General features: G+C 35.2%; 1 protein-coding gene across 1 annotated transcript in view; it reads left to right on the top strand.

Moving 5' to 3' along the window:
• Positions 1-12,384, top strand: part of FGF10 (fibroblast growth factor 10) — a 90,612-nt gene extending 78,228 nt beyond the window's left edge. The window contains exons 2-3 of the mRNA XM_008586557.1: positions 4,063-4,166; positions 9,499-12,384. Of these exons, the coding sequence (XP_008584779.1) occupies positions 4,063-4,166; positions 9,499-9,696 (302 nt within the window). The 3' untranslated portion in view covers positions 9,697-12,384. The remainder of the gene's footprint in view (positions 1-4,062; positions 4,167-9,498) is intronic.
• Positions 12,385-13,435: the final 1,051 nt, after the last annotated feature.

Consider the following 13,435-nt stretch of genomic DNA (forward strand, 5'->3'; position numbering starts at 1 on the left):
AGATAATTTACAGAAAATTGTGATTTCTAAGTTATTTCCTTTTGGAATTCGTCAGTTTGCAAAATCCTCCTCATTACTAGGGTGATCATTAGGGAGCATTTGCTAATTAATAGGAGCTGATTTTTGTCACAGTTGCTTTTGTAATGCTGTAATACTGATTATCAAACTTTATTGTTTAATATTCCAACATAACCCAAAATAATATTTATAGATTGCTACTATTTACTTAAAGAAATTTGCTAAATATTGTTTCTTCTATATTCTTTAAGCAGTCATATATTTTTAGATAAAATACTTTCTAGTTGTGAAAATTCTTAGAATCTGTACAAGATGGTTATTAATCTGAGACTGGCATAATTCTCCAACTTTACTTTTCACAACCTCCTGCCTTGTTACTTTTACTCTGGTTGGTAAGCCAAACCTCCTAGGATTTTTTAAGACACCGGGCTGTTTCACCTTAATGATTTTGCTCAAGTCTCTAGAAAGTCTACTTGAAGTCCCAGCCAGTATCAACTGCATTTCTCTTTGCTCTATAGTTCCCCCATCTTCCTCTTAGCACTTACTATCACATAATATGTTTTATTGTAATTCTCTGTGTATTTGTCTTTTACTCCCAATAAAATATAGACTTCTCAAGAGAAAAGCTATAATTTATTTCATTTTATATTTCCACTTCCTAAAAAAGTGCCCTTCTCCTAGGTCTTCCTAAGTGTTCGAACTAAACTGTCCAAAGGCCCTAAAATAGATTTACAATACCACCTGGAATATTCATCTTTTGAGGTATATCAAAACTGATATTGTTATAACTTAATATAAATAATAGAATTTCACTACAAGAATGTGTCTTTAAATTTACAAAGTATCTCACATCAGTGGGAAACATAATTTATGTTTCCTTTTATTGATGATATAATTCCTAGATTTTACTTTCTTTGAATAACAAAAGAATGCTTATAACTTTTAATTTTGAAGTAATTATAGATTCACACAAGTTGTAAGAAACACAGGAATATCCAGTATGCTCTTCACTTACGTCCCCCCAGGAGGCTCTTTCAATTGGCTTTTAACCTTGCATCAAAATATACACAGATAGAATCATAAGCTCTTGATCTAACAATCCTCAGACAAAATTCTGGAGCTCCTTTCCAAAAATAATTTTATAGGCGAACTTGATCATCCTCATCAAAGAACAGAAAAAACTGGAGAGATTCCTTATGAAAAGCAGAGCAGTTCTCTAGACTTCAGTCCCTCAGAAAGTCACTTTCACATTCACAGATGTTTATAATAAATGCAGTCATTGTCCATTACCCACAAGATTATCAAATTATAACTTACTGACCATATGGTGCCTCCAAAAAATTATTTTCAAAATTTGAAAGGACCTTAAATCATCCAGGTCTTCCCTCTTTCTAGTTTGAAGCAATGCTAAATCTTTTCAAGCTATCCTGAACTCTTTGCAGTGTGGGAAAAAAGGTTGATTGATTCTTAGAATATTGAGTTTCTATTTTGAGCAAAGCAGAAAGAAATTCAGGTGTATCTGAGCTAAATATGATCTCATGAGCAGTGCACTCTCAGAAATAATTGGTCAAGGATTTAGTAATATTTATATCATGATGTTTTTCCTTTTGCCAATTCAGTCTGTTACTATAGCTTGATCCCACCATTTCTCCTACACCTTCAGAAATCTTGGTTTATTCTTTGCTAAGATCATCCTTCATTTCTCTTTGTCCTATTAATTTCCAGTTTTAAACACACACATATAGGGATCACCTTGCAATTTACTGACAATACTTACTTGCCTCTTGCTACACCTTCAGAAATCTTGGTTTATTCTTTGCTAAGATCATCCTTCATTTCTCTTTGTCCTATTAATTTCCATTTTTAAACACACACATATAGGGATCACCTTGCAATTTACTGACAATACTTACTTGCCTCTTGTGCGCTCAAAGTAAACAGCAGCCTAATATTTTGCCCCAAAATTCTCCTTCCTTCCTACTCTAGATCCTGTGTTTGTAAAATGAATAAAGTATATTAGATTTTGTCCTCTGATATTCATACATTATCCTCTGTGGCATGCCGACATCCTTGGGAGGAATAGCACATTAAGTCATTAAAGACTATTATCTTGATGAGTCACTTTGTCAGATGGCTTTCCAACAGGATTCCTTTGTGGGGATGGGAAAGAGGGAAAGGTGTGGTGGAGAGTCAAATAGTCAGAGATGGAGACGAAGATAGTCTGAAAGTCAGAGCTCAGGTGCTGGGTCCATCACTACGGCCCTGTTTCACCTGATCGCCTTGTGTCTGAGTTATGTAACCTCAGGAACTTTTCTATTGTCTTCTGTAGTCGAGAATAACAGTACCTCCTTAGAGGTCTGTTGTGTGAATTAAAGACATAAATTACAAGAAAGTACTTTTTAAATATGCTAATAAGTGTGTGTGTGTGTGTGTGTATCTTCAGTGCAACTACCAGAATAAGAGAAAAGGAAGTTATAAATACAGATACTGTCTCCTTCACCGTTCACAATCTTTCCTTGGTTTTTGCTTGCAAAAGAGGTCAGAGGCTTCCAACTGATGCATGAACTGAATGGTCTGAGGCATGTAGTCTTGGCACAAATCTCTGGGTAGCCCAACTTTACAATGAGAGGACTCAAGCATTTCTATTAGCCTCCACAAGGCTAATCTGTGAAGGAAGAGGAAGAAAGAAGTCATTGATGTTTTGAGAATAAGCTGCTTTATCCCTATGGGAAGACTATAAACATAATTTGTATACTATGTTTAGGATAGTGTTTCTCATCAATAGCTAATACATGATAAATGGTAACTTATGATCAACTTTCAGATTTTATGGGCTAAGCCAATGGGAATTTGTATGTTCTATTCAGGATTTACACAGTCTGTTGAAGAAGTTCAAAAATCTAGAACTGTTTGAGGAAAACCTCCCTCTAATAATAATTAAGGAGATACTGAATTGCAGGCAAATTTTAATTGTTTTACATGTACTATCTCATTTAATCTTCACAACAAGATTATGGGGGAAGTACTATTATGTTGCCTATTTTCAAATGTAATTGAGACATGGGGAAGTTCAGTGACTTCTCCTGAGATCATTTACCAATAAATGCAGAGCCAGGAGTCAAACCCAGACACTCTGGTTCCAGAGGCCACATGCTGATTGGAATTCTTCTTTTCTACCCTGAGCAAGCTTTCCTGAGAGTTATAAAATAAGAGGTTTTAGTTCCCAAGGTCTTCTTAACCTGAAATGGGTGAGCACTTTGAGAATATCAAATGCCTTCCCCATAGCTACCTACAAGCTCTCCAGAGAAATATCTTTAGACGTAGCAATTGAAGCTCATGTATTAGGAGGAAAAGTCTCTTGTCTATCAGTTACTAAGGCTCTAAGTTTTCCACTCTTTTAGAAAAAAAAAAAAAAAAAAAAAAAACTTTAAAAAATGTTGATGAATTTTCCCCCAACCCAAATTAGTGATTCTGCTATTTTAAAGACAGTGTGGATATATGGATTAGTCTCTCTATATCTCAGAATGTCAACACATTTGCCAAAAATAAATTTATCAGTTAAATGTAGCCAAGAAATTTAGTTTATCTAATGTTCTACAAAGAAAAAACAGTTTTTACAGATTGAGGTAAATCTGAGATATTATTGACATATGCTGTAGATTTAATTTGATACCATAGTACAGATGTATGCTCTGATAAAGTCTTTGTGAAATCTAGGCTAAAATGAGTAGAGTTGTTTTTAATATTTATGGGGTTGAAAATGCAGTTAGCAAAGGAAACATTTTAATTAAAACAATATTTTCCTATATATGCTCAGAGTAAAATGGAGGGGAATTCTTTTAAAACCTTGCTACTTGAAATATTTGCTGGCTTTTTAACCATAGCAAAAGAGGTTTGGTTGTGGGGTTTTTTTCCCCAATTATTTTAGCCTTTTGTTTTTAGGATCGTCAAAATATAAACTCAATAGTTTCTTTTGATTTTACTTTCTTTCAACGAAATTTATATGACTCTTTACATTTAGCCTTTTTTTATTGTGTGTTTTAGGTATCCTGGAGATAACATCAGTGGAAATTGGAGTTGTTGCTGTCAAAGCCATTAACAGCAACTATTACTTAGCCATGAACAAGAAGGGGAAACTCTACGGCTCAGTAAGTATCCTGCTTCTGTTGTCAAAATCCACTGCAGTAAATCATTACCACAGTTTTGGAATGTTTCTTCCAGACATTGAATAATTTTGTTGTTGTTCTATTGCTGGTAAATAGAGCCACAGTGGGCTGGTCACCAGAGTTGCAAAGGCTGGCAAAGCAGATCTTCCAACTCTATAATTTCTGTTGTTCACCCATTCGTCTACCACATAGGCTATAGCTGGCATTTGTCTGTGAATGTTCTGAACTAACCAGTCAGACTTTCACGGAAGCATCTGGTCAGCTTGGCATGGGAGCTGCAGACCACTTGGAGAAGAATCATTAAAAACAAAGATCTTGAATTGACTGGCAAACCATATGCTATGTGTGTGTTACAGCTGAAAATAAAACAGGGGCTCAGATGTTTTGTATTTTGTTAAAATCTGAAATGGGGAAACTTATCAAGGAATTTATAATTATGCATGTTATTCAATCCACTCTAAATTTTATTTACCTAGACAATAACAATAGTCACTAATTCAAATTATGCCTGAACTATAAACATATATATGTGGAAATATTATTCCTTGCAATAGGGTCCTTATGGGGTTAGTATCCAGTCAGTGCTTTGGGTACACCCATACCCGTGTTCCATACCAAGGGTTGAATATTTTGAATATTACGTCTACAACCTTAGATCAAACTCATTTAGACCAATTTTCTTAGATCGTGATCTCACTTAAAATAATAGTTATCTTAGATTTAATATTGTAATTATAATTAACATTAAATTATAAACAGTGTAACAATTTATTCTGTTCAGATTTTTAGAATATGCCAACCAATTATATCAATATCTATATGCCAGATACTGTTTGATGTACCAAAGAAGCATAAGAAGTATAGAAAATGGGCCTGAACTTCAAATAATTTATAATATTTAGGCAAAAATGTAAACAAATGTGAAATAATTACAGAGCAATTAACTGTTAAGTTTAAAGAAGGACCAGGAATAGTATAGTAAGCCTATGATAAAGTTAGGAATTAAGTTTCAATCTCTTAATTATCTATTTGAATGACGACAGTAGATCAGTTTATGAATGTGAAAGCATTTCATTTTGTCAGTGCCAAAGCTGGATCAAGGAGATGCCAACTGAATTTACATTTTTTCCCCTAGACTCTAAGGGAGTATACTGAAGCCAGCTATAAGCTTGATCTTAAAAATTTCTAATTCCATTTTTTGTGGGACATATAACAATATTTATTGGCAGGAAATAAAACCTGTGACACAGATCTCTTAAACAATCTCATTTTTTCCCAACCAGATCTTGTGTCATTTTTACATTTTTCATAGGATTAAAAAGGCATCTCACTTTAAGTGTGGAAATAAATTTATTTTGTTGATTAGCCTAAGGACAATTGTAGTGATGGCCTAGAGCCAGCAGCCGTCAGAGGAATATGCATCAGAATCCTCAGGACGACTTATTAAAAGGGCAGAATGACAAGACCCACACCCAGATTTTCTGATTCAGAACTTGCTTTTCTCACATGGTCCCAAGTGTTCCTGATGCTGCTGGCTCAGTAACCACAATCTGAGAACCACTGGTCTGGACACAGAATAGCCTTGCATTTTATTCATATCAGGTCCACTTTTAATTGGGGAGTCAAGCACACTTTGGGTTGGTCCCTTTGTCTAAGGGGCTAGAGTAGGCTTTTTACATGGAGGTCAGAGGAATTTTAGTTAAATGTCTCCATTATGCACTGCTTGTTACAAATGAGCCTAGCAGAGTAAAGGACCATTTTAAAAAGTGGTTCCATTTAGGAGTTCACATCATAATCTCTTTTGAGGCATTTTGGTGTATTTCATTTCATTAAATATTCCTGGGTCCTTCCTTGATCTCCTTTAACAAAATTACTGGCTAAGAGGACCGGGTGTATATTCTCTGAAGAGATACTGATACACACACTTAATGAAAAATCGATGCTTTAAAGTAAAGCCAACTAACACTAATTTAGACTAAGAAAGAAAATGTAAATAGTCTTAATTGGAACAAAAGGTTAAAATAATTACAATTGATGAAATATACATATTTAAAAATGTGACATCAAGAAGAAATGAATAACTCTCAAATGAACTGTGACATAAAAATATTTAATTCTTACCCTCCCATTTGCCCATGCCCACTTTTTTCTTCTACCCCAACATAGCTCATGTACTATGCTTATGCTTCTTTTTGAGCTCTAAGCTCTGTGAATTATTTCATTCCATCTCTTTATCTAAAGTAGATGCTCAGTTGCTTTCTATCACATCACCCTATTTTAATTATCTGCAAAGGTACCAACCTGATATTTCTCTCATTAATGTGTTTATTATTTACTGTCTTCTCCCAGTATCATGACTTCAAGAGGGTAGGGTCAGCCTTGTCTCCCACTATGTGCTCAGGACTTAGAACCATTCAGAGCACAGAGTTATACAAAGCAAAACCTAACTAACTCTCCTAGTAGCTACTGTCTTCTCCCAGTATCATGACTTCAAGAGGGTAGGGTCAGCCTTGTCTCCCACTATGTGCTCAGCACTTAGAACCATTCAGAGCACAGAGTTATACAAAGCAAAACCTAACTAACTCTCCTAGTAGCTTGGCGCATTAGAGAATATGCCTGCCTTCTTAGAGAATTTTCAACCTGTCTCAGAAAGAATCTCATTCTCTAACCATAGTGTTCTCTTTTCGCACTTTTGCATTACTCCCAGGAATAGTGAAAAATTATGGCTTGTTCAAATTAAATAAAAAATCTACTCAAATTGAATGTCCTGCTCAGAGTGGAATAGGACTAATAACTTTGCACCTAAAGGGTATACCATTTATGAGCACATACCTAATATAATTCTGCATACCCAGTGACAACACTCATAATCCCTACCTTCATTTTTTAAATATAATTTCCATTGATGCAATAAGCCTTTCTGAAAACCTCAATTAGGCATATACCCAGAGTGATTGATTAAAACAGCTCTATATCTATTATCTCTTGAATATTTTCTTCTATTCCTTTGTAGGAAACATTTATCTTTCTTATATTTTCATTATTCGTTCTCTGAACAATGCATCTATTGTATTCTGAGTTTTCTTCCGACTTTAATTCTGATGGAATTAAGTAAACAAGTTATAAAACTGAATTAAATAGAAAGAACCTCACAAAGCATGGTTTAAGTACCAAAGAAATTTCTCAGGTAGCTGGAGAAAATTGAAAACCTTCTTCTAAGCTACCAAAACCCTACTTTTGAGAACTCGCTGTAGCCTAGATTTTTTTTTAACTTTAGTACTTATGATCTGTCAAGATCCGATAAAAAACATAGATTCGGGGCCGGCCCGGTGGCGCACTGGACAGTGCGCCGCTTGGGAAGCGCGGCGGCGCTCCTGCCCAAGGGTTCGGATCCCACATACAGACCGGTTCCCGCTCACTGGCTGAGCGAGGCGCGGGAGCAACACCAAGGGTTGCGATCCCATAGATTCGTAGGCCCCTCCTCCAGAGATTCTGACATTTGAGCTATGGCCCAAATATTTAAAACACCTGAGATGAGGAGGCTGCTACAAGTGCACTTCATTTTAAGAAACACTCTATAAGTTCATTTTTGGGAGGAAAAATAATTAAGCATCCACTCCCACTTTTCAATACAAAGTCACATGAAATAATCTCAATCCTCCTTTAGTCCCTAAACTGAACCCCCTTTATTGAAATGAATACGATTATCCATGTTAAAAAACCACCCCTGCTTTGAAAACCATATACAAGTAGTTTTAAACAGATGTAGAAGAATAAAAAGAAAAAAAAACATACTAAGGATTTAAACTCCTTTCTAATGCAGATTTTTTTTGTTTTATTAAAATTATTATTTTAACAATTTACTTTTTCTTCTTATTTTCAACCAACTACGTCATCATTTGAATGTTACACTTAAATATTACTTTATAGAATAAAAGCGCTTAGGCCTTATAAGTTCCAGCAAAGAAAGCTTACACTGGTAACACTAACATAATATATACTTGCTTGTGATAGTCATCATTTGAATGTTACACTTAAATATTACTTTATAGAATAAAAGCGCTTAGGCCTAATAAGTTCCAGCAAAGAAAGCTTACACTGGTAACACTAACATAATATATACTTGCTTGTGATGGTTCTGATAATGTCAAAATTATGACCTATCTCACAGATACTTGGGTATTTAAGTGTACACACATTCAGGAATTTGGAATTTCGAAGAAATTTTAAAGAGTCCCAAGGTGAGAGAAACTGCCCAGCAGATACCTCAACTGAAATATATCCACAATGCTCCCAGTTTGGATGGAGAAGGTAGAACCAGAAGGACAAGAGTCCCAATTCCTTAGCTTCTTAACTACTTTAGTTTGGGGATAAGAGAAGAGGAGTATTTCTGAAGCCAGAGGCTTGGGATCATTGAGGTATCTCCTCTTTGTTATGAAGTCCACGGTAAGATCCTGAATTTGTGGAGTGAATGAGAGTGAATCCTTGTCCCAACACATTTCCTTAAACCCCTTGGCCACCTGAAACAAAGCCAAAGATCTATGGCTATAGGTTGGAGTTTCCCAGGACGAAAGTCTTCAGGCTTAAACAATATGTGTAGGCATTGCTAGTCACCATGTTTATAATTTTTTTGACATAGTAATTCACAAAACAAGGTATTTCATGTCCTAGTTTTTAATCATCCCTAGAGTTCAGAACAAAATTTTTCAAAATTACAAGTAATGGAAAATTGTGAATAATTTAATAAAATTGAAAAATTTGGCATCTGAATCAGAGGAAGACATCCCCCTGCCCTTTAGTTATGTAGAACTATTTTGATTTTGTGATAGGATCTGCTTTCTTATCAATGTGTGTCTATATTTATTATGGATTTATAAGTAGATGAAGTTTGCAAACTTGATAAGCCCGCATTTTTTCTGCAATTCTATTTTCCCCATGGGACCCCTGGTTATCATTATAAAAGAAAGATTATAACACTATCCTTTATTATTGGCTCATCACAAATATTGTTAGTGGAACATCTGCTTCTTCACAATCATTTTAGGTACTTCAACCATATTCAAAGCACACCAGCTTTTTAAAAGGATGCCAGTATATGACTATGATGGTCAAGTAAAATGGATCTGTGCTTTCAAACACAGAATCTGTTTTGTGGCTATGAGTTTTATTTCTGTTGACATGATGTATTAAGAGCACAACATATGTACAAATGGCAACTGCAAACGAAACCCTTAAAATGTTCTTTAGATGGTTTGTGTCAAACAGAATCAAGTATCATCACATAGGAATAAAAGATTATGTTTTTTCTTTGCAGAAAGAATTTAACAATGACTGTAAGCTGAAGGAGAGGATAGAGGAAAACGGATACAATACCTACGCATCCTTTAACTGGCAGCACAATGGGAGGCAAATGTATGTGGCATTGAATGGAAAAGGAGCTCCAAGGAGAGGACAGAAAACACGAAGGAAAAACACCTCAGCTCACTTTCTTCCAATGGTGGTACACTCATAGAGGAAGGCAATGTTTGTGGATTCGGTAGAACCAAAGGCCCTTTTGCCAGGAACAGTTGGTATTCTTCAGGAAGACAGTAGCTCAAAGAGATACATTGCAGATGTCTGCTTGCCTAAAAGAGAGGAATCCTTTGAAGGTTTTTGTACTTACTGCTGACATATGATGTTCTTTTAATTAGTTCTGTGTCATGCCTTATAATCAAGATATAGGCAGATCAAATGGGATGGAAGTTATTCCCAAGTGAACAACATTATGGCTGGACTTTTTTAAGTTTTTCCTTTTGTTTTTGAACCTCTGAGATAGAACTTAAAGGACATGGAACAATCTGTTGAATGATCTTTGGGAAAGTTATTTATGGAATACGAACTCATGTCAAAGACTTTCTTTGCTCATTCAAGCCTAATGATTCAATGAGCAGCAAGACACGCAAGCATTTACTGGAAAGCACTTGGGTCATATCCTATGCACAACCACAGGAGCTTTGGGTGTGGCATCATGGAAAAATTGGATAGAATTAAAAAATATACACATGTTAGTGTGAAACTGTTCTAACAATACAAATAGTATGGTATGCTTGTGCATTCTGCCTTCATCCCTTTCTATTTCTTTCTAAGTTATTTATTTAATAGGATGTTAAATATCTTTTGGGGTTTTAAAGAGTATCCTCAGCAGCTGCCCTTTGATTTACCTTTTCTTTTTCTTTGGCATACCACATGCATGTTCATGACAAAGTGTTTTTAAAACTTGGCAAACACTTCAAAAAAAGAGGCAAGTTAGGGAAGCAGAATGAGTGCCCAGTGTGCTATCGGTTGACTTAATTTGCACTTCTGCAATCAGAACCATCAACAATAAATATGGCAGTGCTGTGCCATGGCTTGAATGAGAGATGTCTGCCATCATTTAAAAACATTTATTACTCCTGAGGCTTCCTTTCCTAAGAAATAGACCAAAAGGCCAAATTCTTCTCTATTAATAAATCAGTTTGTCTCCGAGAATATACTAAAAGAAGGAAAATTGTTAAATGCATCTTCGTATCCTAGCCTCATTATTTACTAACATTCTCTTGCCATACATCACAGTGGTAAATGATAAAGAGGCTGCCTGCATATATACAAACCCTCTGTAAATCCCACATAATGCATAATCTCCTCCACGTAATCTCCCCCAAAGGAACTATCAAGGAATTTGGTATGAAGTGCGACTCTCCCAGGGGCTTAAACTGAGCAAATATATCCTGGTATATGTGTAGCCACATACTGAAGCCTGTTCAAGCTGTATGATCTAGTCTTTACAAAACCAAATAAAATGTATTTTCTGTAAATTTCAAGAGCTTTAGAAGGTTCCATAATGTAACCATATTGAAATTCATTTTGTTAGAGCAGGTATAGAAAACAGTACATAAGAGTTCACCAGTCGTCATCACATTGTATTCCACTAAATAAATACGTAAGCCTTATTTGCAGTGTCTGTAGTGATTTTAAAAATGTAGAAAAATATTATTTGTTCTAAATACTTTAAGTGATTACTATAAGATTATATTGATGCTGCAGTTTTATCTTCATATTTCTTGTTTTGAAAAAGTCTGTTTATTTTCATTGTCTGGACACAGTATTGTGGTACAAGGAAAAGACTCACTAAATGTGTCTTTTTACTAAAATTTAACTTCTAGAAAGGCTGGTGTTTTGTGATCCTCTTATAACTTATTTGTGTCAATCCTTAACCAGCACTTCCAGTTAACCTGTTATTTAAAAATTAGCTTTATTAAGAAATTTTCCCAAAAAGTAATATACAAAAGGTCATATTTTTCTCATTCTTTAAAAAAGTTGGTATTTCAAAAGAAATGCATTTGAGGCACAGTGATTGGGCTTATGGCTAAAGTTGCTTTTCATGGTACTTTGATTCCAACTTGCTTTTTGACAAGTGGGATTCTGAAAATATTTAATTTTTGTGGTTGGTATCTGTATGTTAGAATTTAATTGGTTACTGAGTCTGAGAGCTATAATGGAAGGCATTCCTATCAGAACTAGATACATTTTTTCTTTTATTTTAAAATAATAATTGCACCTGACACATGAACATGGACCACCCACAACTAAAATTAAATGTTTGGTGAGACAAACACAGTATTAGATGACCACAGTAACAGCAAGTAAGGCGCAAACTGGATTCCTATTTCACACAGCCATTTAGATTACCAAAGAGACCATGTGTAAACAGTCATCATTATAGTACTCAAGACACTAAAACAGCTTCTAGCAAAATGTATCAAAGCTTGCAGAGGCCAAAAATAGAAACACACCCCCCCCTCCCCACCATAAAGACAGAAACAGTCTGGTAAGGAGTAATGAGATTCTCTTGCATTTAAAAATGGCATATTTGCTCAATCTTGAGATAGAATTCTGAACCCTTTTGCAACTACTGAAGGAAAAGCAGTTCTAGCCTGAATGTTGTAGATTTAAAAACATATCTAGATTTTGGGAGCTCTGCCTCTGTGGGAAGTGTGGCCCTGGCCCATGAAGTTAAGGTGTATCAGCCACCAGTATGTGTCCGTATGAGTATTGGTTCTGAGGTGACTCCTCTTAAAGATATAGAATCACTCCCTCCTCCTACCTCCCAAAAGGCTGAACAGTGTATAGTATGTTACATTTAAATAAAAACAATAAAAATTCTGGGAAAAGAAAATAAAAATATTGTCCTTGTTTGTTTTATTAGCCTAAAACTATACCTGGTAATTAAGAGAGATCTCAAGTGTGTGTGCATGGCAGGATGTGGTTGAATGCCCCACAGCCCCAAACAACAACAGAAAAAATAATTACTCAAACATTTGTAAGGTTTCTTTAATGTTTTACATGTGTGAGTCAGCTATCCTTACACTAATAACAACCAAATGCTTTCGATTTTTCCTAAGTATTCGGGTCCACCTAGTTTACACAGTGGATAAAGAATGAATTGAAAACAAGGATGGCTTGTGACACAATGAAAGACTTTTGGAGGAAAGCCAGAAGGCTGCAAAATTCGATTTCAAGGGGATGGTATAGGCCAATACATTTGATCTGAAAAGTAGAAAGAAAAAAAATACATAATAATGCAAGTTGGTTTCAGGGCCCAAGCAAACTTATGGACACAATTTAAAGGAATCAGCATTAATGCTACATAGTTCTAATAATTTGGATGTTGTTAATTCAGGGTTTATGATTATTCATCGATGTAAAATTTACCATTTCCTTATCAGTGAAGGTTTTAGCTGGTCTGAACTTTGTCTAAATAAAGATATATGTAGGAAGTTTGAAATATTTAAGAGAAGATACTAGTACATTAGAAGTAGCACATATACATATAAACAAATACCATGTTGATTATGAGTTCTTATTATCTATTTCATTATTCAGGACCTTTGCAACTTAAACTGAGCTGTAAGGAAGAAAAGAGGCATATCCTGGAAGAATGCTGGAATAAAAAGGGCAACTCTGAGTTCTAACAGACCTGGGAAATGAAGCAACTAAGATCTGCTTCCTCTCAAACACTCATTTCCTTTGATCCCTGATTGACTTTATTGGGTTGGCTGCTATTTGCTTCCAATTTATTTCTTTCCAACTCTAAAACCCAAAACTCCTTTTTCCCAAGAGCCAAAATGGAAACATCCTAGGTGTGAGTCTTATTGGCTAGGTATAGGTAACATACCAAACCTCTAGACCAATCAGTATGACAAAGGACTTGGGCATTGTGATTGCCCATTCTT

The sequence above is a fragment of the Galeopterus variegatus genome, unplaced genomic scaffold (genome assembly GCF_000696425.1).
Source record: "Galeopterus variegatus unplaced genomic scaffold, G_variegatus-3.0.2 Scaffold4026, whole genome shotgun sequence".
In the NCBI taxonomy this organism is placed as follows: Eukaryota; Metazoa; Chordata; class Mammalia; order Dermoptera; family Cynocephalidae; genus Galeopterus; species Galeopterus variegatus.